This window comes from Nyctereutes procyonoides, unplaced genomic scaffold, assembly GCF_905146905.1.
Source record: "Nyctereutes procyonoides isolate TBG_1078 unplaced genomic scaffold, NYPRO_anot_genome, whole genome shotgun sequence".
Lineage (NCBI taxonomy): Eukaryota > Metazoa > Chordata > Mammalia > Carnivora > Canidae > Nyctereutes > Nyctereutes procyonoides.
In genome coordinates, this window is record NW_026575043.1 from 48,430,327 (window position 1) to 48,455,166 (window position 24,840).

Below are 24,840 nucleotides of genomic sequence, written 5' to 3' on the forward strand. Positions count from 1 at the left end.
AGTTGATTGACAAAGCTCTTAGTGATAACTCCGTCATTATGTCCACAAGAACCTAAGAGCTAGCTTTAATACAGTGTTGATAACCCAGCTTCATAAATACTTGGCCACTGATGTTAAAAATAGGGCAAACATGTCTCTAATCTGTGCTACTGATCTTCCTGTCGGAAAGTTGTGCATTTTCTTTGTTCTTGTCTACCACCAAATGTGCTCAGAAATCCCACATTCACCCTCAAACAAAATTAGCCCCTAAACACAAAATAATAACAATGGAAGACATTGTCAGTTGTTGTTTTATATTTTGGTTTCCTGGTCATTATAGATTAGATGAGTTAATACGCGTAAAGTGCTTTGAGCAGCGTTTGCAAAATAACGCCAGTAGCTATTACATCAATATTATTATTATGCCATATGCTGATTGATGAATATGAAAACAAATGAGCTATTAAATATATTTTCGTATGCTCCACATTGCCCTTGCTCAGTTGCCCTTCCTTAGGATTACATCTATTGTTAAGAAAAAAAGGACCTGGGTAAGAACTAAAAGTCCTCTTCCCTCTGGGTAGGACGTAGAAGGCACATTTCTGTTACCTAGGACAGGTAAGCAGAAAGCCTTAGCAGCCAGTGACACCACAGTGTCAAGTAAAGCCTTAGCAGCCAGGGATACCACAGTGTCAAGCTTTTCTGGAAAGCTCGTGATGTCTGATAATGCCATCAGAGAGCATAAGTCACTTGTATGAGGGGAGGGGATGGGATGGGAACCCTGAGTGGCCTTGGCTGGAAACCTGTCCTTGACTCCCCATTGCCCTTAGAAAGAGACCCATGTTCTTAATTGTGGCCTTTCAAGCCCTGCAGGGTCTGACCTCTGCCTGCCTCATTTGGAGCCTTCTTTCCGGCTCCCTGCCTCCCTCTTTTTGGCCCCCTGGTCTTTGTCTTGGTCATTTCCTTTGCTGGGAGCCTTCCTCTCTTGATGTCTTATGTGACCGGTGCCTGGTTATTCTTCCGGGCTCAGCTTTCATGTCTACTTTCTCAGGTCACCCCATCTTCAGTCAATCCCCTGACCTATGTGCTGACTCAGTCTTGGGCTGTTTCCTTCATGGCATCCTCTTGATGCAACTCAGTTATTTTATTCTGTTGCTTACTGACTCACTGAGTGTTTGACTCCATGACCTGACTGTGACTCCATGAAGGTGGGCGCCATGTCTCTTTTTACTCATTACCCTCTTTCCAGGGCCTGATGGAGGGTCTGATTTACTTAGTCTCCCTTTAGTTCCTTTAGATGACGTTGAATTGATGGAAAAGCAAACCAATAACACAAGCAATGCAAATAAACACTGAAATGAAGCAGTTGGCCAACTTAGTTTTCCTACCAAGGTGACCAGTCCTTTTTGTACTGGCAGAACAAAGAGTAAACCTAGTCATCTAACTTCTTTGTCAGAGTTCTGAAGGATGGGCTTTTGCCTTAGAATGGCAGACACGGGTTTGCCATGTGGATGACCAGAATAAGGAATTTTTGGCTTGAGGTCAAGAGCTCAGGAAGGAATTTCAGCCACTTTAACTTCATAAGCCAGAGTCACCAACAGTTTTTCACTTAAATGGAACCCACCACCCCAATACTTGTCTATGTGTATGGGAATTGTGCAATGACTCATTTTATTACAGACAGTATTATGCAATGGACATTTGGATCTTTAATATGATAGTAGCTGGCCTCAAAGAAAAATGTGGCCTTGTAGGGATGGCTCTGAGTCTGTTCTCCTCATTTGTGAAATGAGGGTAATAATGTCTACAGCACAGGCAGTTTGTGAGCCTTAATTGAGGTAATACATATGAAGGGCCAGCATTACCTCACTTAATCTTGAAAACAATGCAGAGAGATCTGCATTAAAGTTCCCATTGTATAGGTGGGAAAACCAAGTCTTGGAGAAGTTAGGTGAAGGGGTGGGGCTGGGATTCAAACTTGAGTTGAGTGCAGAGTCTGAACCATCAGTATCTGCCTTTGACTCTGTTGCCAGTTCTTAATGAGGGCTGAAGGAAGAGAGGCTACAAGCAAAAAAAAAAAAAAAAAAAAAAAAAAAAGAGTTGTTTCATTGGAAACTCTGCAACACATAGACCCCTCAACAAGGGTCACAAAGCAAGTGAAAGAAACAAGGGCCAGAAAGCCTACTACAGAGGATACAGTATTTGCTGATTACATATCATATAAGGGACTTATATCTAGAATATATAGATATCTTACAACTCAACAACAAAAAGACAAACAACTCAATATAAATGACAAAGGATCTGAATACACATTTCTCCAAACAAGACATACAAGTGGCCAATAAGCACATGAGAAGATGCTAAATATCATTAGTCATGAAGGAGTTGCAAATTTAAACCACAAGATCAAAAAAAAAAAAAAAACAACAACAAAACAAAACAAAACCCACAAGATCCCCACTAAGATGGCTAGAATAAAAAAGACAGATAAGGGATGCCTGGGGGGCTTAGTTGGTTAAGCATAGGACTCTTGATTTTGGCTCAAATCATGATCTCACGGTCCTGGGGTGAGCCCCCCTCTGCGCTCAACAAGAAGTCTGCTTGTCCCTCTCCCTCTCATTTTTTTCTGCCCCTCTCCCCTGCTTGCACACACTCTTTCTTTCCAAAATAAGAATCTTTAAAAGAATCTTTAAAGAATATTAAAAAAAAAAAAAAGACAAGTTTCATTGAGGAGGTGGAAACACAGGAACCCTGCATAAAACTGTAAAACAGTATACCTGCTTTGGAAACAGTCTGGCAGTTACTAAAAAAGTTAACACAGAGGTACAGTGTGACTCAGCAATTCCACTCCTAAGCATATACCCAAGAAAAGCGAAAATATAAACACACAAGAACTTGTCTCTGAACGTTCATAGAGCATTACTGATGACAGCCAAAAAATTGAATCAACCCAAATGCTCAACAAGGGAATGGAAATATAAAATGTGGTCTTTTCATATGATGGAATATTATTTAGCTTTAAAAAAGAGGTACTGACCCATGTGTGAACATGGATGAACCTTGAAAACATTATGCTAAGTGAAAGAAGCCAGACATAAAAAAGATCATATAATGTATGATTCCATTTATATGAAATGTCTAGAATAGACAAATCCATAGATACAGAAAGTAGATAAGTGATTGCCAGGGGCTGGGGAAAAGAGGCATGGCAAATGATTACTAATGGGTATGGAATTTCTTTCTAGGGTGATGGAAATTAAATACTGGTAATGATGGCACAACCTTGTGAGTATACTAACAATCACTTGAGTTGTATACTTTTTTTTTTTTTTTTAAAGAAGCAAGGCCTGGTGACGCACCTTGAGGACTCCAGTAGATCAATGGCCGAGGCCAGAGAAGTTGACAGTATCAGGCAAGAGATGATGCCAGGGCTTAGAAGCAGCCCCGGGGATATTTGACGGTTACCCCAGTGTCCACTAGAAGCAACAGCCAGGCCCTGTGGTGTTAATAATGCATATGGCTTTGTATTAGTGCATGGGAAACACATCTTAGAAATATAGAGAGGAATTTTACAGGAGTTGACTTAGCAGGGAGGGCCAAGAACCAGTGAAGCCTGGGCTACTATTTATTAATGTCAGTTGTATTTGCACTCACAGGTCATAAATAAATATATATATATATATTTATATTTATATTTATATTTATATTTATATTTATATTTATATTTATATAGAAACTGGGACCCAGGCAAAAATGGATATTGCTTCTTCAGTGACCAAATCAGTTCTGAGTGATTGTTCTAGTTTGGAATGAAGGTTGAAGTAAAAGTAAAACAAGAATTGGTCCTAAATGTCTGAACTGTTTGGCTTGGGGCCAGGACAAAGTAATGATCTGTGAAGAGCTCTTGTGTGATACCCCACTGGATAACAGAAGCCCTAGCTCTCTATTTTGTGGCCTATTCTGGGATTCCTTCCTGGGGGAGTTAGGTCCATTTTAAGTAGATGATATAGATATCATCCTATGTGTCCCTGGATTACACTACACTTATTCTACCCCAGGGGCTTTGCATTTCCTGGCTCTGGCCAGATCTTCCCATGACTGGCTTGTTTCATCCCTTCAGCCTTTGCCAACCATCCTTTCTAAAGTAGAATCTCTTCTCTACCACCTGCCCCCAGTAGTCCTTCTTTCTCATACTTCCCCTGTTTATTTTCTTCACAGCACCTACCACTCTTTGAAATGATCTTGTTTATGTGCTAACCTGTGGATGGTCTGTCTTCTCCCACTAAGACAAGTTTCTAGAGAGCCAAAACCTTGACTGTCTCATTCAACAAGCAGGGGAAGGCTGTGGTTGTCCTGTGCTGCCCACGAAGCATTGGGTAAGTCCACCTAGTTTGGGGGCAGAGTGGATCCCTTTGGCTGTGGAAACAAACAGGTGATCTGTTTGTTTCCTGTGTCTTCTGTCTTCTTTTTTTTTTTTTAAGTATTTTATTTATTTATTCATGAGAGACACACACACACACACAGAGAGAGAGAGAGAGAGACAGGCAGAGGGAGAAGCAGGCTCCATGCAGGGAGCCTGATGTGGGACTCGATCCTGGATCTCCAGGATCATGCCCTGGGCTGAAGGCGGCGCTAAACTACTGAGCCACCAGGGCTGCCCCCCTGTGTCTTATTTCTTAACCAGTTCAGAAATCTTGAGGGGAAGAAGAGAGGTTAATTCACTGATCTAACATGTAGGCCTCTTCTAGTTAGAGAACCAGCCAGCTCACAAATGCCCCAAATGTCAGCGATATAAAGGGTCACCATATTGTCTGACACATAGTAAGTGTTCAGAAATTGTTGAATGAGTGAATGAATGTGAGAACCCCCCTCCTTACTTCCTACCCTTGAAAAGTGGCCAATGGTTTCCCAAGTGCTGTGGCATCTTCTTTGAGGGAACCAGGCATACTCAAGTGATTTTTTTTGTGTTGGCTTAACACTTTCTTCCCTTATCTGAATTCCTTTTCTCAGCCTTTCTCTTTGAAGCTCAGAGCTAAGTGCCCCCCAACTAGCTTCCTACCATGGTAGTAGAGGCCACAGGTGCCATAATTGGAAGAAAAGGCTGGTGACCCAGGCTTTCTCTGTCTTTGGCCATACAGATGTCTATTTGCCATGCCCACCTCCTGCCTCTTCTGTTTTCCTTCTGGTTGAAAATGGGTTTTGGACTTGGTCACAATCAAGCACCAGTGTCGAAGGGACTTTTTTAGGGGCTCATGGGATGTTGAAATATTGGAACATTTTCTTCAGAGTCCATTTCTTTTTGTTGGTAGATAACCTAGGAGATAGTGTTGCTCAAGGAGATATTATGAGCCACATGTCCTTCAAAAGCATGATGAACGTACCTCAAGAGGATCAGGTGCCCTCAGTGTGGTTGAGAGAACAAAAAAGCAGGCTTTGCTATGGAAAACAGTATGGTATTTTGAGTTTTTGCTTGCTATTGTTTGATGTACTGAGTTGCAATTACAGAGAGAGAGAGAGGCAGAGACACAGGAGGAGGGAGAAGCAGGCTCCAAGACAGGACCCGGGACTCCAGGATCACGCCCTGGGCCAAAGGCAGGTGCCAAACCGCTTAGCCACCCAGGGATCCCCTGAAATCCTAATTCTAGAACCTGTTGCCTTTTCCTTAAGACACCTCTTCTCTTGAGGCACCTGGGTGGCTCAGTTAGTTAAGCGTCTGCCTTTGGCTCAGGTCATGATCTCAGGGTCCTGGGCTCGAGCCCCACGTCAGGCTCCCTGCTCAGTGGGAAGTCTGCTTCTCCCTCTTTCTTTGCCCCTGCTCCCTATTCATGCTCTCTCTTTAAAAAAAAAAAAAAAAAAAAAAACACAAAACACTCTTCTCTCTTTCAAAGCCATCCTCCTCTTCATCATCCCTATCTCTAGGATATATTTGGCCAGTGGGAAGTGAGGTTATCTCTCTCTCTCTCTCTCTCTCTCTCTCTCTGTCTCTCTCTACATGTGTTATCTCTCTCTGCCTCTCTGTTTCTGTCTCGATCTCTCTCTTTCTCTCACACACAGACTCACATATCTATCTAGACTTGCACTGATGCCTGAACATAGCCTTAGATACTTTTCTTCCGGTGTAAGAACTCTTTTTATATAGATCAGCATTGTCTTAGATCCCCAACTCCTCAATGGCAAGGCTCCATCAAAATAGCTTGATATATGTGGGCACTTAGGAAGTAGTGTCTGGGTTTTCAGATGACTTTGGGATTTTTCATTTAGGTTTTGCTTGATCCTAAGATCCTTGCTCTTCCTAAATGTAGTTCTGAGAATTTAGAGATGGGGCTTACAGATCACAAGGCATGTTTCTGTGCTATTGCTCTTCATTCATTCATTCATTCATTCATTCTTATCTATCTCCTTATACATCTGGGTCATTTCTCTCCATAAATATCTTCAAGGACAAGTGAAAATTGTCCTTTTGCCAGTCTATCATTAAAACCAGTAAGCTAGAGAGGACTTCTGTCAGGCTTGATTGAGAATATTACATGATGCTTCTTCTATTGTTGGGGCACATCTATTAAAAGGGAAAGCTTTCAGGACATCGAAGCTGTATTCCTATTAAAGGGTGAGGGATAGCCACTTGATCATAACCCTACAAGAGGCTAGACTGTAAACTCCATGGGGGCAAGCACTTTCTTATATATTTTTTAAAAATTCTAGTATAATTAATATACAGTGTTATATTAGTTTCAGGTGTACAATATAGTGATTCAACAATTTTATACATTGCTCAGTGTCACCTTTCCGAGCCTCGCTTCCTCATGGATAAATGGGGCAAACAACTTCCCTGAATACCTTGCTGGGGGTTTTGCGAGGAAAAAGGGAAATTGTGTCCATATGAAAATGCTTTGAGAAGATGATGATGATGGTGACAATGTTGATAATGGTAATACCACACTATCCGAATTGTCTAGAACAAAGAACAAATGGAGTTATCAGAAGAGGGAGTTAAATATAAAAAGTCTCTTTCAGTTTGGCAGAATAGAACATATACTATAAAAAGTAAACAGAAAGATGAATTTCACCTATAGAAAAAGAGAATGAAGGAGGCAGAACAGCAGCAAAAGTTTGGCCAGGGAGACCCATTAAAAATACTTCTGTTGGAAAAAAAGTGGGGAGAGGTTGGTCTATAAGGCAAGAATGTTAGGGATGGAGCACCCGACCTTACTTCCATGTCAACCATGGCTCAATCCATTAAGAGTGAGGACCATGATCGTTATGAACAGTATTAACCAGAGTGTGCTTTGTGGTGTATTAGCCTTAGGATCAAAGGCTGAACATGCTTAGTAAATGCTCTCTGTGTTATTGTTCCACTGAAGAGCCACAAGGCACAGTTGGCCAAAGGTTCTGAGAAACCCCAAAGGAAAGGAAACAGTTTACTTTTGCTTACCTTAGCATTTGACTTCTTTTTTTTTTTTAAAGATTTTATTTATTTATTCAGGAGAGACAGAGAGAGAGAGAGAGAGAGAGAGAGAGAGAGAGAGGTAGAGACACAGGCAGAGGGAGAAGCAGGCTCCATGCAGGGAGCCTGATGTAGGACTCGATACCAGGACTCCAGAATCATGCCCTGGGCCAAAGGCAGGTGCTAAACTGCTGAGCCACCCAGGGATCCCAGCATTTGACCTCTTAATTTCATCACCCCCCCTCATCCCTTTTCTGGCAAAACTTTTTAACATAGGGCAAAACCAGTTGTCTGAGAAGCATCGTTTTGGAAACTCTGGCTTAGGTTTTCATGTATGTTCAGGTTCACACTCTGAAGGCATCACATTTTTGGATGAGTGGCTCTGAACTGAAGAGTGTCATCCCATGGACTAGTGTGTTGAGAAGAGAGACCAATTTCCAAACATGGACCCATTGGGTTGGGGTGTGAGGATGTTGGTGAGCTCCAGAGCAGCCAGGAAAGTCATTATCAGGAACCAAGCCTTGACCAATCTCTCAGAGACCCATGGCATTAGCTTGGGTCTCCTGGATATTTTTCAAAAGAGTTTTGGTAGAAATCCAGAACTCAAGTGAGAAGGGGAGGGGAATCCTCAGAGATAAAGGTAGGAACAAACCTGGGCCTCTGTGGCCATTCATTCATTCATCAAACATATGTTACTTATGGATCATGTGCTCAGCATTGCACTAGGTGTTGGTGCCAACAATGCCATATCAAGTGGTTCACACAACTTGATGTGAAGAAGTAAAAGTGCTGTGAGGGAAATCTGTTTAGAGTATAATGGGCACAAGCCAGGGTGAGGAAGAGAGGGCAATCAAGAAAGGCCTCACTGATTTTCCAGCTGAATTTTGAAAGAGGCATGAAATTGGCATTTAAAAAGATCCTCAAGTTGTTAAAGTTTGTGAAGAACTGTTCTAGGAAGTGAGTCCTCCTACCTGGTCTCCCCTTGGTGATTATTTGCAGGTTTCCTCCAAAGTCATCATTAAAATTCATACATTATAAGTGAGAAATAATTTGCTTATTAATTAATGGCAAACTGCTCCTCAACCATGGCCCCATTTTGCCAACTCATTAAATAGCTGCTGTTGTTATCTAGGCAGTGTTTGATGACTTTGAGAGACAGGTTCTGGCTGGACTTTTTTTTTAAACTGTAATGGAATTTTTTAAACATGAAAAAATCAACAAAATGATATGATGAATCCACATGTTCCCATAGCCCAGCTTCACTATTAGCAGCCAATCTTGTTTTATCTATATTTCCCATATTATGACACAGCCATTATATCATTTTATCAGTAAGTTAAATGGTATTTTTTAAAAGATTTTATTTATTTATTCGTGAGAGACACAGAGAGAGGTAGAGACATAGGTAGAGGGAGAAGCAGGCTCCCCAAGGGGAGCCCAATGCAGGACTCAGTCCCAGGACTCCAGGACCCATGACCTGAGCCAAAGGCAGATGCTCAACCACTGAGCCACCTTGGTGCCCCTAAAATAGTATTTAAAATGTATTTTCTGGGGTACCTGGCTGGCTCTGTCCATTAAGCTTCTGAACCTCAATTTCGGCTCAGGTTATGATCCCACGGTCATGAGATCCAGCCCGTTTTGGGCTCTGCTGTGCTCAGGCACTGAGCATGGAGCCTGCTTAAGATTCTTTCTCCCTCTTCCTTTTCCCCTCACCCCATGCTTGTGCACACTTGCTTTCTCTCTTTCTCTCTCTTAGAAAATAAAAAAATAAATAAAAGAAAATGTATATTCTTTCAGAGAGGCAAGCCAATAGAGAACAAACTGGCAGTTACCAGGAGGGAGGTGGTTGGGGGGATGGGTGAAATAGGTGATGGGGATTAAGGAGGGCACTTGTGATGAGCCCCAGGTGTTGTATGGAAGTGTTGAATCACTAAATTCTACACCTGTGCCTTAACTAACTGGAATTTAAATAGAAACCTGAAACGTCCTTTTATAGGAACACACAGATTAACATCTTGAAGTAGATGTAGTCCATACCTAGGACTAAAAGGACTCCAACAGCAGTTTATTTTTTAATTTTATTTCATTTATTCATTTGAGAGAAGGAGAGAGAGATCACAAGCAGAGGGAATGGCAGTAAAGGAAGAGGGAGAAACAGGCTCCCCAGCAAGCAGGGAGCCCGACAAGGGTCTTGATCCCAGGACCCTGGGATCATGACCTAAGCTGAAGGTACATACCTAACTGACTGAGCCACTCAGGTGACCCGACAGCAGTTTAAATTCTAGATTCACAAGTAACAGATGTCAGTGGCCACCCTCTGCCACATATTAGCCAACAAAGCTGGGACTGTTTGGATGACACGCATATTTAGAAAAGCTGTGGGTATGTATAACAGAAATTCCTAACAGTGACACACTTCAGGTAAGGTCTTTATCATCTGGAGACATTTTAATGCTCTTCAGAGCTTCATGTGCAGGAATTCATAAGAAATAAATCACAAGGGTCCATAATATTAGTACCCCCTTTCTCAGCTGAAAATCATGTGGAAAAAACTAGAGAGGGTTGAGAGAAGTCACATTGAGAGACCCAGTGAGTTACAAATATTTAGAGCTCCAACTTGTGAGCAGTGTTATATCTCCTGGGTCAGCTGCCTGGACTGAGACCTATTATTTCCAAGTTCTGCCTTGGTCACACACACACACACACACACACACACACACACACACACACGCAAAATCCCAAAAAACCCAAAAAACTCCCCCTCTAAACTTAATTGAAGGCCACTTGAAACATAGCTTTGATGGATGAGCAGTCCCCGGTGGAGCCTGGATCAGATGGAAAGAACAATCAGTTTGGTTTGTCTTTCATCCTGTGGGTATTTACTTTCTTTTTGACCACAGCCTTTGTCTTCTGGAGCAGGTATGGTCAGGTGCATGGCAGGGCTATAGCTTACTGTGCCAACCCATGACCGGATAATTGGATTTTAACAATGGCTTTTAGACTACCCATCCATTATCAACTCCATCCTCTGTGGGTTTTTGAGACCCATTGCCTTGTTTTGAGGATTTCTCTTTGTCTCTTTTCTTTTTGGATCTCTTTTTGCTGGATCCTAAGTCTTTCTCTTTTTGGTTTACTGCTTTGTTTTGGGGGAACACATCATCCCATAGCTTTCCGAGAAAAGATGTATGGCAGGTAATTTTTTATTGCATTGTTGTTTGGAGTTTTTGGGGGAGGGATCTTGAATGTATGAAAATGTCTTTATTCTTTTCTTTCCCTTGACTGGTTGTTTGGATGGGTCTAAATCGAGGTTGGAAATAATTTTCCTTTTGGATTTTGAAGTCATTGTTCCACTGTTTGACTTTCAGCATTACTGGTAAGAATTCCAAAGCCATTATGAATGCATACATGGCATGGTTTTTTTTTTTTCTTACAAGTTTGTAGGATTGGAGAGAAATTTTACCCTTAAATACCTGAAATTTCACCATGATGTACTTTAGTACCCATATAATTTCATTCATTTTTTTGGGTATCAAGGGATGTTTGCAATCTGGAAACTCAGATACTCAGTTCTAGACATTTTATTCCTGTATTATTTATTGATCATTTCCTCTCTTGAATTTTCTTTGTCTTTTTTTTAACTTTCTGATTAAATATTGGATTTCTAGGAATGATTATCAAATTTTCTTATATTTTCTTGATGACTTTCATTTTTTGGGGGGGAGTTTCCTTCCTCATTTTTTTATTGTGATAAAATATATGTAACGTAAAATTAACTATTTTTTAAGGATACAGTTTGGTGACATTAAGTACATTCACATTGTTGCACAACTATCACCACGATCTATCTCCAGAACTTTCCCATATTCCCAAATTGAGACTTTATACCCATTAAACAACTCCACATTCCCCTCTGTCTCCAGCTGCTAACAAACACTATCTCCTTTTTCTATGGATATGACTACTCCAGGTACTTCATATAAGTGGAATCTTACAATATTTGTCCTTTTGTGGCTGGCTTCTTTAACTTAGCATAATGTCTTCAAGGGTATGTTGTAGCATGCATCAGAATTTCCTTTCTTTGAAAGGCTGAATAATATTCCGTTGTATGTATATGCCATATTTTATTTATGTGTTGATGGATATTTGAGTTGCTTCCACATTTTCCATCTTTTTTATTTTTGTATTACTTCCTTGAGATTCCTTCAACTTTGACTTCTAGCCCTTCCACTGTTTTTTTAATCTACTCTCATATTTTAATTCCCAAGTCCTCTGTTTTGCTTGTCTAATTAATTTTTTCCCCAATTTGTTCTTGTTTTGTGGACACCACATAGTTTCATATTTCCCTCAGGATGTTCATCATCTATCCTTAAATTTTCTTCTGATTTTGCATTATTTATTTCCATACACTTCATTTCTTCTGTAAACCGCAGGTCTCTTAATTCAGAAGAATTGCTCCAATGTCTGCTTGTTCATATTGAAAGTGAGACACTGAGAAACTTCTTGGAAGTTTTGCGTATGAGTATGGGGCATGTCAACAGATGGGCAGCCACTTATGATTAGGTGGGGCTTTCATCATTTCTCTGGAGAACTTCTACATGTTTGTATCTGTAGGTTTTTTTCTTTTGGTGAGAAAATTCTCCAATCTCTTGCTTGGATGCCAGGGTAGAGGTACAAAGTAGGGACAGGGGCTAGAGACTTTTTCATTCAATGATGCCTTAACTTTACCCTCAGCCGTGCCTTGTGTCTAGAGCCTTTCTGTTTAATCTAACCAGAGAGCAAATCTTCCATTTTCTGTCAGGTACCTACTGCCTGGGCTGGTGGATGATCTTTATGATTTCTTTTTTTTTTTTTTTAGATTTTATTTATTCATTCATGATAGGGAGAGAGAGAGGCAGAGACACAGCCAGAGGGAGAAGCAGGCTCCATGCAGGTAGCCTGATGTGGGACTCGATCCCGGGTCTCCAGGATCACACCCTGGGCCAAAGGCAGGCGCTAAACCTCTGAGCCACCCAGGGATCCCTCTTTATGATTTCCTAAATGGACTGTCAAAGATTCCTCCACTCTTCAGCCCTACTCTTTGCTTCTACCTTCAAAAGTGATATCTTCAAGTTGGTACCTCTAATTTCTGAGCCTTTCTAGAGTTGCTCAGGGTAAATGGATTTTATTGTTGTCGGCTCCTTCTGCAAGATTCAGTTTTCAGTACTATCTACTGTGTAAAGTTGGTCAATGCTCAACTAGCTGCTTTCCATGTTCCAAGATTTTGTCACCTCTCTCATCTCTTTACCTGTTCTCCTAATTTGTCCTTGGGTGTTTGTACTTTTTTAGTTTCACTTACTGTCATTTTCAGTGGTTTCGGAAGAGAGTGGAGAAAAAGTCTTATTCAATATTACATGCTGAACCAAAAGTCTTTCTTGTTTATTTGTATGCATCCCAATTTAGCATTAATATTTACTTTTAGGCTACAACAATTATTTATTCCAGTGACATATTTTCTTGTCATTGCTTTTTTTCTTAATTGAATTTTCTGGTCTTAATCAAAAGAGACAAACTGCCACTGGAAAAGGCAATCACTTGTATCCCTAAAATATAAACATCATCATCATCATCATCACCATCACCATCACCATCATCACCATCAATACTTACTGAGTTCTAGCTAGTCGTAGGCAATGAGATAAAAACATTTAACTTTTATCATCCAATCTTCACAGCAGCACTTGAGTAGGTACTATCACAACCCCCATTTTACAGGGTTGAAAAACCAAGTCTCAGAAAGACTGAGTCAGTGGCATGAAATTACAAACATAGCAAATGGCAGAAAAGGATTTGAACCTCAGTGGATGGTGTCTAGACAGGTTCTATAAGTGTGAAGGTGAAGAAATTCTGATGAAAGAAGGCTTATAAATCACCCAATCCAAAGTCATTGGCTATTTCGTATCTGCACTTAGAAGGACCAAATTGGTTCAGCTGTGCAAATAATTGTATCATGACCTCATCAAGAATGGAGGCTCAGCATGGACTGACCTTCAGTCTCTTGAGTCAGGTAGCAAATTCCAGCTACACAACCAATAGATGGTGAACCCAACCTAAAATTGCCAATATTCCTGTAATTTGCCTAGAACTTTTCTTCTAAATCTAAGAACACAGAAGTCTTGTTGATCTTATTTACCCCTTGTTAGAGGTAGAGGAGTATCTAAATGTCTGGGATAGAGCCTGGCACATAATAGGTGCTCATTAAATATTTGTTGAATGAACATTCTTTCTCTGGAGTCAAAAGCTGTATGGAAATTACAGAGTTCCTTTCAGGTGGAATAAACAGAGATAACCAAGGATGGATGGGAGCATGGGGGAACGAGGCTTGAAAGCCAGCCTAGGCTCTACTTTCTAAGCCATGTGCCCTGGTGTAGGGCTGCATCTGCATGGAGAAGGGGTGCCATTTTCAGATTCCCATGAATATGTGATATGGGCTAGAAGAGGCCCAGTCTGGGGAGAAGTTCTTGAGATATGTATCCCTAAAGTTGAGTACAGGTTAAGTGCACTTTCAATACACAGAGAAGCAAAGATTTCCATGTTTCTGCCACTGGCAATGCTTGATCCACTGAAGTTCCAATACGACAAGCCATGTACCAATCCTCACTTTACCACAAATTATAGGTAAGTCAGACTTTAAAAAAAACAGACCCCACAAGACACCGTAGGCAAAGCACACAGCTAGCAGAGTTGATCCACCTCCTTTTTGCTACACACCATTCCTCTTCTTTATTCTTTGGATTTTGGAGTCTTTATCATGAAATTTGTCAAGCCCAGATCTGCATGGTTTCGATGGGAAAGCACTTTAGAGGCTATGTGATGAGAAGGGTGCGGGAAACTTTAGAATTTGGATTTCACTCATTTGATGTTCTATTGGTTTTCATATGTGACATATGTTGTTTCCAGGCTCCAAACCTATCCATCTGCTCAACAATTATTGCACATACCTAGCACAATACTGGGAGCTGGACATGCTTTATCCTGTTCCATCCTTATAACAGATTTGCTCCACCTAAAACAATTTTCACATTCCCATTTTCTAGATGAAGAAACCAAGGCTTTAAGAAGATATGAAACTTGCACATAGTCACCTCTCCAAGTCCAGTGTCTGTGTTCTGACGTGAGAGTGGTGTCTTGCTGAAAACTATTGGAAAAGTCTTGAAGAAGGAAATGGGGATGAGAGGGTCAGAAAAAAAGGTTTCCATTCAAAGCATGTATCAGTCTTATCCCCCAGGACACACCAAGTGGCATCATTAGTATCCAACCTGTCACCACCAGCTGGAGTGTTAGCTCATCTCAGATCAATGAAGGAAAAAGCCTTTGCAGGCAGTTTTATAATTGGCACTGGGAAAGGGGTGAACTGGCTGCTGATTCATTAATAAATCAGGATAGAATGTGGGCACCAATTCCAGCCAGAATGTCTGCTGCTGCCTGGAGAATTTGGCTGCAGCATCCTTCCCAGTTTCGCTGCAGAAAACCCAATACCGGATATCTCTGGTGAGGAAGGAAGAGAGGAAACTGGCTGGCTGGTCCTAAGGAACCTGATACCACAGTTTTCCTGGCTCCAGGATGGGGGGAAATGGCAGCAGGAGTGAAGCAGATATCATGATCCATTGATACCATTCATTCATTCATTCATTCATTCATTCATACATGCGTTCATTTCATGTATTTGTGGAGCATCTACCACCTGCCAGATTCTCTCCTAGGTGCTGAAGGTAACAGCAACAAAGAATACAGACAAATACTCCTACCCTCATAGGGCTTATGCCCTAAAGAGGGGACACAGACATAAGCATAATAATAAATGAAACAATGTATCAGATGGAGAGGAGTGCTCTGGACAGAAAACAGCAAGGAAAGGGGGCATAGAGCTTGTGGGGGTTTTGATTTTGAAGAGTGATCACAGAAGGCCTCAGGAAGTGACATTTGAGTAAAGATCTAATAATAACATGCTGAACACTGTTCCAAGCATTTTACAAACATCTCATTAATACAACAACCTCAAGAAATTATGGCTCGGATTATTTCCATTTTACAGACAAAAAGGCTGAAGTTGAGAGCTATGCAGTGATTTCCAGAGATCATACAGCTGATCTGTGGTCGGAACTAGGGTTTGAACCCAAGCACTGGGAACATAAGCAGCGGCAGAGAGCAGACAAACAGGGTTGCGTGTGCAGTTGAGGTCTTTGTGTGTACCCAGGAAGCGAATATGATGCCATCCATGGGCCAGTGTGGGCGGACTTGAATGGGGCAAGGGGGCGGAGACACTGGATCTTCCCTGACCTGAATCAGGCTTTCTCTGGCTGTGACTGGGGAGTTCGGTCACCTAGCCGCCCGGGGTGGGCCCGCGGGGAGGGAGATCACTGCAAGGGTTGTCCCGGGACAGTGCGGGTCGGAACCTCACGCGGCCGCCCCCCGCCCCCCTCCCACGGGCCAGCTGCTCCAGTCAATAAGGCGAAGGCCTCGCGAGCGCTCGCCGCCCTCCTGGTGGGGTTCGCCCGGGAGTTCCTACCGGGACAGAAGGGGGCCGCAGAGCCAAGCTCCGGGACGGGAGACCGGAACATCGGCAACCTCTACTCCAGAGAGGCCACGGTTCTGGAGGCGGACGGGCAAAGGGCGCGCGGTGTCCCCAGTGCACCACCGAGAGCGCCCTGGGCGCGGGACGGAGCGGCGGAGCCGAGCCTTGGGGAGCCCTTGGGGATCGCCGAGAGCGGCGGAGATAGGGTCCGGGCGCAGCAAATCAGGGAAGAACTACGACATGCTGGGGCAGAAAAGAGTAAAAGAGAGGCAAGGGCACTCACTGCTGGTGAGAGGGGCACAGGGGACGCCCAAGAAAGGCCTGGAGAGCGAGCCAGCGCACTGGAAAGGGGGGGCCAAAGGGGTGCTGGAGAGTGCCGTGGCGAGCGAGCTGGCGTAGAAAGAAGCTGTTGCCCTGGAGAGGGGATGCTTAAGAAACCATAGGACCAGAGTCAAGGAGAGGGTTTCGGGAGTCGCTTGGGGACCCGCAGAAAGTGGCCGGGGCGGCGCCCAGGCTCAGCAAAGACTGTATGGTAAAAGTGCCACGCGCCGGAGAGGGGACGCCCCGCGCGCCACAGGAAAGGGGCCGTAGAACTCAGAGAATGGGGCGTGCTTTTGCCTCCAAAGGCGGCACACTTTGAGGTTATAGAAAAACAGGTGGAGAAGAACCGGACCAGTGCCCACAAATGTCAGAGGAGGCAGGCGGGGAAAGAAGCTGGGGAGTCCACGGAAGAACTGCTCGTGTTGAACATTGCGCACCTTGGGTGCTGGAAGGAGGTGGAAAGCCGGCCGGGGGGAGGCTGGATCAGGGCTCTGAGCGCCGCAGGCAGCGCGGAGGCGGCGCTGGTGGTCAGCCGCAGAGTTCTGAGAGCTCGAGAAAGTGAGGAGGAGGCGAAAGGACCGAGAACCCGGGGTGCGCGGGGCAGTGCGTAAGGGAGCAGCGGAAAGCGCGCTGGGTGCCCAGCGCCGGCAACGCCTCCCCAGGTCTTCCCTCCCTGGCTACTCTAGGCCCTAATTCACTCACCATGATGGAGAAGACAAAAGCCACGATGTTGATGGGGTACGCGGGGCAAAAACACGAGACGATGGCGAGCCACAAGTAGTTCTTGGGCATGGGCGCGTCTTCCTCGGTCTTGTCATCCTCGGTGTTGGCCTCCGGACTGCTGTCCAAAGCCCTCTTGAAGTCCGAGCTGGGCTCGTACTGAGACATGGGCGAGGCCGGCGGCGCAGGCAGGCGGAGGAGCGCACGGTCGGCGCGGGCCGGAGCTCTGGCAGCCCGCTCGCCGCGAGGCGCTGAAAAGCCGGCGGCGCGGGGCTCAAGGGAGACGTGACCTCACTTCTCCTGCGTCCTCCGCTTGCACCCGCCCGGGCGGAGGGACCTGGGCCAAGAGCCTCCGCACAGGAGGGAGGGAGGGAAGGAACCAGGGAATGAGGGGAGGCGGCGGGGAGGAGAGGGTGCCAGCCGGCCCTAGAAACAAGGGAAAGGCGCTCTTTGAAGGACACACCCAGAGACCGTCAGACGGGCGCACGCACAGACTCACTCTAAGTCCGAAATAAAAGGAGGCCCGGGGCTGGGGAGAGCGAAAGCCCTTTAAGTTGCAAACGCGCTAGCCTGCGGTCCGGACACGACCAGCTCATCTTTTCTAGCCGCTGAGTTTGAAAACGTTAAGTGTAAGAAGGCGACCCAACTCTATGCAGGTGGCTACAGACTTACTACTTCCTTTTGCCTAACAATTTGCTTTTCCTGATCCAATCCCTAATTGTAAGCAGACTTTGGACACTGAGGCCCAATAATTTCTCTTCCCCAACAGGTGGGCAGGGAACAAGGTGCTAAGCTTTGGGCCCCACCCTTCAGGCACTGCGCAGGGGTCCGCTGGAGACTGGACCTGAGTATAGACAGCCAGTGGGGACAGCCCAGTAAGGGCCAGTCTGGATGCTATCCCATCCTCTTTTCCCCAAGTGTGCAAACAAGAAACCCTCTCTTTTCCACTTTTCCAACTTCAGGGGGCCCTGGAGGGAGAAGCAGGTAGATCTGGCTGGTTTAGACAACCCAAGTGGATATTTGGGATGGGGAAGAAGAGAGAGGGGTCTACTCTGGCAACCAGGATGAGGATAGCAATTCCATCACTAAGCAATTCAAGGGAGAGGTACCGACGAGAACTGAGACTCCAAATTCAGACAGAGATGGGAAATTGTCACATTTGAGTTGAATGACCTCAGGAAAGTCCTTTTACCCCACTGAACTCCAATTCCTTCATCTGAAAAAAGTGGATAACAGGAGTCCCATTAGGGACGTTGTGAACACTATAATATTGCAAGTCAAACCAGGTGAATCTAAGTGTGCTATACATGTTAGTTTTTATTAGGAAGCTATTTCCCCAAAAAGAGTCGTTATGCAGTACCTCAGACCGAATATCCCTTTGTGCAAATATGTCACCCAAAATCCAGATATTCTAAGCAGGCAGGGCCACAGAGAAATACAAGTAATTTTATTATGCATAGTTTCAAGAATAGTTGCTCACGTCATAATGCAGCAAAAGTATTAATCATCTGCTTGACTTTCTCAGAATATGAACTCATTATCTGGGATGCTCTCACTTCTCATGGAGCCATACTGATTCTGTTATCTGTCTCCCTCATTGGACTGCAGACTCTGTGAGAAAGAGGACCATTCTTACTCATCTTTGTATCAGCACCTGGCACAGTGCCAGGTACAAAGTCTTTGGTTAGTATCTAAATACATAAAGATGAAATAGTGCCTTCTCTCCCATTTTGGTTGGTTAACCAAGTGAGAATAAACCAAAGAAATAGAGCTACTGAATTCTCAACCAAGCCATTCCTCTGGCTGTTCCCTCTACCTGGGATGCTGTTCCCCTGGACTACCACATGGCTGTTCCTTCTTATTTCTCAGCTATCAACTCAAAATTACTTCCTCAGAGAGATATCTTCTCTTTAGATTTATTTAATATAGTACCCATGGTAATTGTTACTCTATATCTCACCAGCTTTTTAAAATGACATGTGTCATTATTGTAATTTTTGTTTATGTGTTCACCACCGGTTCTTTCTCTACACCTAGAGCTTTGTAACCTGTTCAGAGCTGTATCTCTAGCACTTAGAATTTTCCTGGCACATAGTAGGAACACAAAAAATATTTCTTGGATGAATGAATCAGAATTACCTGCTAGTAGCACAAAAATGATTTCCAGATCTTAACCAAGACCTACTTGAATTAGAATTTCCCAGGGTGATATCCCAGAAATCTGTATTTTTAGTGCCTGAGACATCTGTATTTTTAGAACATTCTCCAATGATTTTGATACAACTGGACAATTTTTTTTTTGAATCTCATCATTGTCTCTAGTTCCTAGGACTAAGTCCTGGACCTTTAGTTTGGAGATCTTCTCTGGTCCTTCAAACTCAGTATGCCAAAAGTAAAACATCTTCCTCCAAGAACCTGTTTCTCAAGTCTTGGTCCTTAGCTAATCCTGTCCACTCCTCCAACCTCCTAACCTACCAATTCTCTCTTCTCACTATGCTTCAGTTACAAAGATGTTTTTCCCTTCTGTTCTCAAACACACCTAGCCTTTTCCCACCTCATTCTTGCACCCGTTCTTCCTTTTTCCTGGAATGCTTCCCTCTTCTCCACCTGGTGGGTCTTTCTCATCTTTCTGTTACTTCTTGAGAGAGTCCTTCCCTGACCATCGTAAGTATGGTCCTCTTATTCTCCATCCCATTACCCTGTTTATTTTCTCCATCACAATTATCACAACCAGAAACTCTGGTTTGTTTATCTGTTGTCTGTCTTCCCCACAAGAAGGCAAACTCATAAGAGCAGAGATTCCCTGCCCCCCTCTGGTTCACTGCAGTGTCTTCTGCACCTAGAACGGTTCCTGGTCTAGTAGGTGCTCTGTAGTTATTCATTGGATAAATAAACTGTGCATTCAGTTATCAAGTTGGGAACTCTTTTCTTCAGACTCTACATCAAGGATTCATCAAACCTTACTGATTGCATGGCAAACATGATCTCTTTTTCCCTTCTCCAAGGCTAGTGTTATGATTGTAGCTCTTATCAATAGTGCAAGGCTCAGTGGGTACTGTCTGAGCCATATTTGTGGTTTGGGGCTGGTGAATTTGGTTGGTGTGGCTAAGCCCAAGGTTTGGGTTCCAAATGGAATTTTGCTGACTCAAGGTCATGAACAACCCACTTGTGCTATCCAGGGAAATGCAAAAGAAGGGGTTGTTGACTCAGCATGGCCCATCTCCTCTGCCAGGAAAACAACTATTCAACCCCGGTCCAACACTCCAGAATCACCAAACATTTCCTGAGTACCTACTGTCTGCATTCCCTAGGTGCATCATCTCATTTAGTTCCTACAGCACATTGGGGTGCCTGGGTGGCTCAGTTGGTTAAGCAACTGCCTTCGGCTCAGTTCATGATCCTGGGGTCCTGGGATGGAGCCCCATGTCAGGCTTCCTGCTCAATGGGCAGTCTGCTTCTCCCTCTCTTTCTGCTCCTCCCCCTGCTCGTGTTCTCTCTGGCTCATTTTCTCTCTCAAATTAATAAATAAAATCTCTAAAAAAAATAATTCCTACAGCACCATTTGTGAGATATATAGATAGGTTTTCCTTTTGCAAATGAGGGAACCTATGACCAGATAGGTAAAGAGACTTGTGTAAGGTCTTAGAGCTAAGTAGAGGTGCCAGGATTTGAACCAGGTCTAAGATACTTGTTGAGCTAGTGGGTCCAGGCCAGAGAATTAAATGGACATCTCAGAAGTTTGCTGGAGTTATTATATTCTGTTCAAAGATGGATTAATAGCTGTTGACTCGTCTAAAACATAGCAGTTGAAATTGCAATCACTTGAAATATTTACAGTTAAATTGAAAAGAAAGTGCCCACACCAGAAAGTGTAATGTATATGGTGCTAATTCTTGAGGGATGCATTAGACCACTCAGGGGTTAGCAGCTCTAATTTCCTAAGCGTCACTAATTTTCTCTTGAGAAGTCAGTATATTGCTCTTGAATGAAGTCTGCTGGCTGATTGCTTAATAGTGTGGCAATATCTTCCCTCTTTTAAAATGAGAAGGAATAGCCCAACTAGAAGAGGGCAAACATTTACTGGGGCTTTCTGGATCCTGAGGTAGCAATCTACGTTTTTTGGCATTTGAAAAAAGTTTAGTTCCAAGTGTAAAAATAACGTATGTTCATTCTGGAAAAGTTGGAAAATGAAGAAAAGCATAAATAGGAAGAGGGCTCACCTGTATCCCACCATCCAGTGGTAACCACCACAAAAATAAGAGAACATTTCCTTCTTGTTCCCTTTCTACATGTGTATATTTTTCTTCAATAACCTGGGATTATATACAGTTTTGTTTTGTGTTTTTCACACTCACTGTTATATTATCATTAACATTCCTTGCAGATATTTTTATGGTCTGCATATTTTCCCATTGATTCAATGGATTATTATTTATGTAACCATTTCTCAATTATTAGGTATTCAGGTTATTTTTGGTGGGTTTTCATTGTTAAACAAAATGTGAAAAATACTGTGATTTTGTGCCCAATTATCAACATTTGTGATCATTCCTTTGTGACTCATGACCTTACAGGGGAGATGTCTGTCTTTGAAAGAGCAGAAAAAAACTCAGATTGGCTGGTTGAAAAATTGTATCATAAGATATGTACCAAATGTAAAATTAAAATGTAGGCCAAGGGAACAATCACATATTCAATGGACTACAGAAATGAAGTGATTCAAACAAGATGAAATGAGATGGATTCAAATAGCTTCTCAATGCCAAATGGATCCCCAGATCTATGATATTTAATGGGGTGATTTTGAATTTATACTTTTTGATCTTAGCTATGCCTAGGATTCCAACATAGAAGGAGGGGGGGAGGAAAGGAGAGAGGGAGAGATGGAGGGAGACAGAAGAGAGAAAGGAGAGGGAGAGAAGAAAGGGAGGGGAGAGAGAAAGAGGGAGAGAGAGAGAGGAGAGAGAGGAGGGAAAGAGAGAAAGGAGAGGGAGGGTGAGGAGAGAGAGAGAGATATTCTGCTGAACTGTGAAAATACAAGAGTAAGGGTTCCAGATCTTTAGGAATGGTAAAAAGTTGAATGCATCTGCTGCCAAATTTTGCATTAGTCTCAAGTACCAGCCTTTGGCAGTCATAAAGTAACTTATGGTCTCAGGGGTTTGCTACAGAAGAACAGTGTCTTTTTGGCTAATATTATTAGAAAACCATTTACCTTTCCAGTTTCCAACAGTTCTGATCTTCTCACAAGGATTACAAGTGGTGGGTGGGGAGAGTGGAGCGAGGCTGGAGAGAGAGAGAGTATGAGGGGGAAACAGATTCTGTATTGTTAATTTTTTTAAACCATGCCTTTTAATGAAACCATTTCCGGATAGCGGGGCACAAAACACAAACTCTCTCAAACTTAAAATGCAACCCTTTTCCAATTCATCAGTCCTCCATTGTACCAGAGAACAATATCCATCCTATCATTTTTTTCTTGCCAATTGAATGGTGTGTGTATATACACACCATTATTGTATATACAAAATAATTGATAATATATAGTAATGATAATTCTGTGTTTTGGACTCTATCATACAACTCCTAGATAAACCAAATAGGCAGATATTATAACAGTGATGTTAGAAATCAGAAAGAAGTCACCCCTACCCCAATATCCTAGCCATTGATGTTTCCCATGCAACCTTCCAGACCTTGTGCATATCCGGGTATGTTTCCAAACTTGCAGTGAATGTGTATGCACCATTTTATATCTTGATTTTTTTTTTTACTTAATGCCCTATGCTAAACCCTTCCCACACTGTGATCCTCTGCTGAATCATCTTTGATAACTTTAATAATTTTATGATAATTTAGTTGTTTTTTCCTCTTAATAGGTAATTTTGGAGCTCTGTCATCTTTGGTATTAAGAATAAGGAAGAAGGGAAATTTTTTAGAGATGTTCCAAACTCTTCCTTCCTCCTCTCACTGCTCTACCCTGGAAAGTAGAGTGAAATAGAGATTCAAAACAGCCTACTGTGCCAGAGGTGGGGGAGAGGTCTCCTGAAACAGAAACATTTCCAAAGGATGTGGGAACAAACCATTTAGGGTCTGAAAGGTTGAACACTGATGTGTGGAATTGCAACCTGTAGTCATGGGTGGTGGAGGTACTGGGGTGATAGGTGAGAAGGGTCTGGAGAGGGAGTTAGAAAGACTGAAACAGAATAGATAAGAATTGCACTTACATTTGGACTGGAGAGGAGAGCTGGATTTCCTATGTTTTGGAGAGTATCATTTAGTGCACCTGAGTTAAAAAGACCAGATGTTTTGGCCTTGTCAACCTGTGTCACACTGTATTAGTTAAGTCTTCCTGTTCCTTCAGAAATATTTTTTTAAGGTAGAAATATTTATTTGAGAAGCTACCAGGTGTCAGCCACTATTTTGGGTGCTAGAAATAGAGTAGTAAGCAAGAAAGCCATGATCTCTACTCATATGGACAAATAAGTTGCTTATGATCTGTGGTGAAGGACAAAAACAGAGTAATGTGACAGTGACTTGGGGGAGTGGGGTACTTAGATGGAGTGGTTGGAGAAAGTATGCCAGATAAATCCTATTGAGCCTTAAATCTACTCTCCACCTTTCTCTACCTCATCTTCTGACCCAGCAGACTATCTTGAATGTTTTACATCCAGGCTTAACACACTGTGGCCCACTGCCTGCTTTTTATAAATACAGTTTTATTGGAACACAGCCACACTCATCCATTTATGTATTGCCTATGGCTTTTCTCATGCTATCATGTCAGAGTTGAGTCATTGTGACAGAGATTGTATGGCCCAGAAAGCTGAAAATATTTACCATCTGGTCCTTTACAGAAAATATTTGCCAAGCCCTTTTCTGTTTCAATAGGCTTCTTTGCCTTCTGGTTTCAGATGGGTTTAACCAACAGGGAATCCTTTCAGGAGATCAGAAGGAAGGAAGAGAGTGGTGTCATTATATTCCCCCCTGGGTTTCCTCCTTGTTGAGGTGCCTTGAGCTGATGAATCACTGGGTTGAAGGTCATAGCTCCTCCAGGGCAGCCTCTCCAAGGAAATCTCATTTTGAGCTCCAGAGAGCCCCTTACCCTCTTTCCTTTAGGCCTAGGAATGACAGTGGCCCCTCTGTGGCTCTTGGGGTCCTGTGTTATCCCTTGTAACTCCCTACATCTTGGTAACTAGTCGTAAATTCTAGTGGGAATGTGCCAGTAGAGTCCTGCTGGGTCCATGACTGATTTAGAAGGTCTCCTTGGGAGGGTAACGATCTGATGGCTAAAGAGAAGCCAGACATTGGAAGAACTGAGAAAAAAACCTTCCAGGCAATGGGGATGGTGTGTGGAAGGGCTCTGATGTGGAAAATAATTCAGGATGCTTAAGAAAAATAGAAAGAAGGTCTATGAGGGTAGGAGATAAGGTTAGGAGAGGTGACCAGGCCAGACGTGCAGGACCTTTTCACCTCTGGTAAGGAGTCTGGGTTTTATTCTAAGAGCAATGGGAAACCACTGAAGCATTTTAAACCAGATTTTGTTGTGAGCCAATTAATGTTCTTTTATGCTAATTAGTTGAGTTAGTGAGTTACCAGATGCAGAGAGTGACTAAAATTGACTTTGGGAAATTTACTGAAAGGAAGATTTATTTCAGGAGCTCCAAGAAGAGTTAGGTAACTTGGCCATGGGGCAGGCAAGACTTAGGGGGTAGATCTGGGGACCTTACCATAGGAGTTAGTGTCTTCTCATCTGGCTCCCAATCCATCTATGTCTATGGATTATATTCCAAACTCTTGCGAGAGAGAATCTGGTTTAACTCAG

General features: G+C 43.1%; 1 protein-coding gene across 1 annotated transcript in view; it reads right to left on the bottom strand.

Moving 5' to 3' along the window:
- TMEM233 (transmembrane protein 233) overlaps positions 1 to 17,234 on the bottom strand; it is a 36,004-nt gene extending 18,770 nt beyond the window's left edge. Inside the window, exon 1 of the mRNA XM_055322929.1 lies at positions 17,001 to 17,234. Within this exon, the coding sequence (XP_055178904.1) occupies positions 17,001 to 17,186 (186 nt within the window). The 5' untranslated portion in view covers positions 17,187 to 17,234. The remainder of the gene's footprint in view (positions 1 to 17,000) is intronic.
- Positions 17,235 to 24,840: the final 7,606 nt, after the last annotated feature.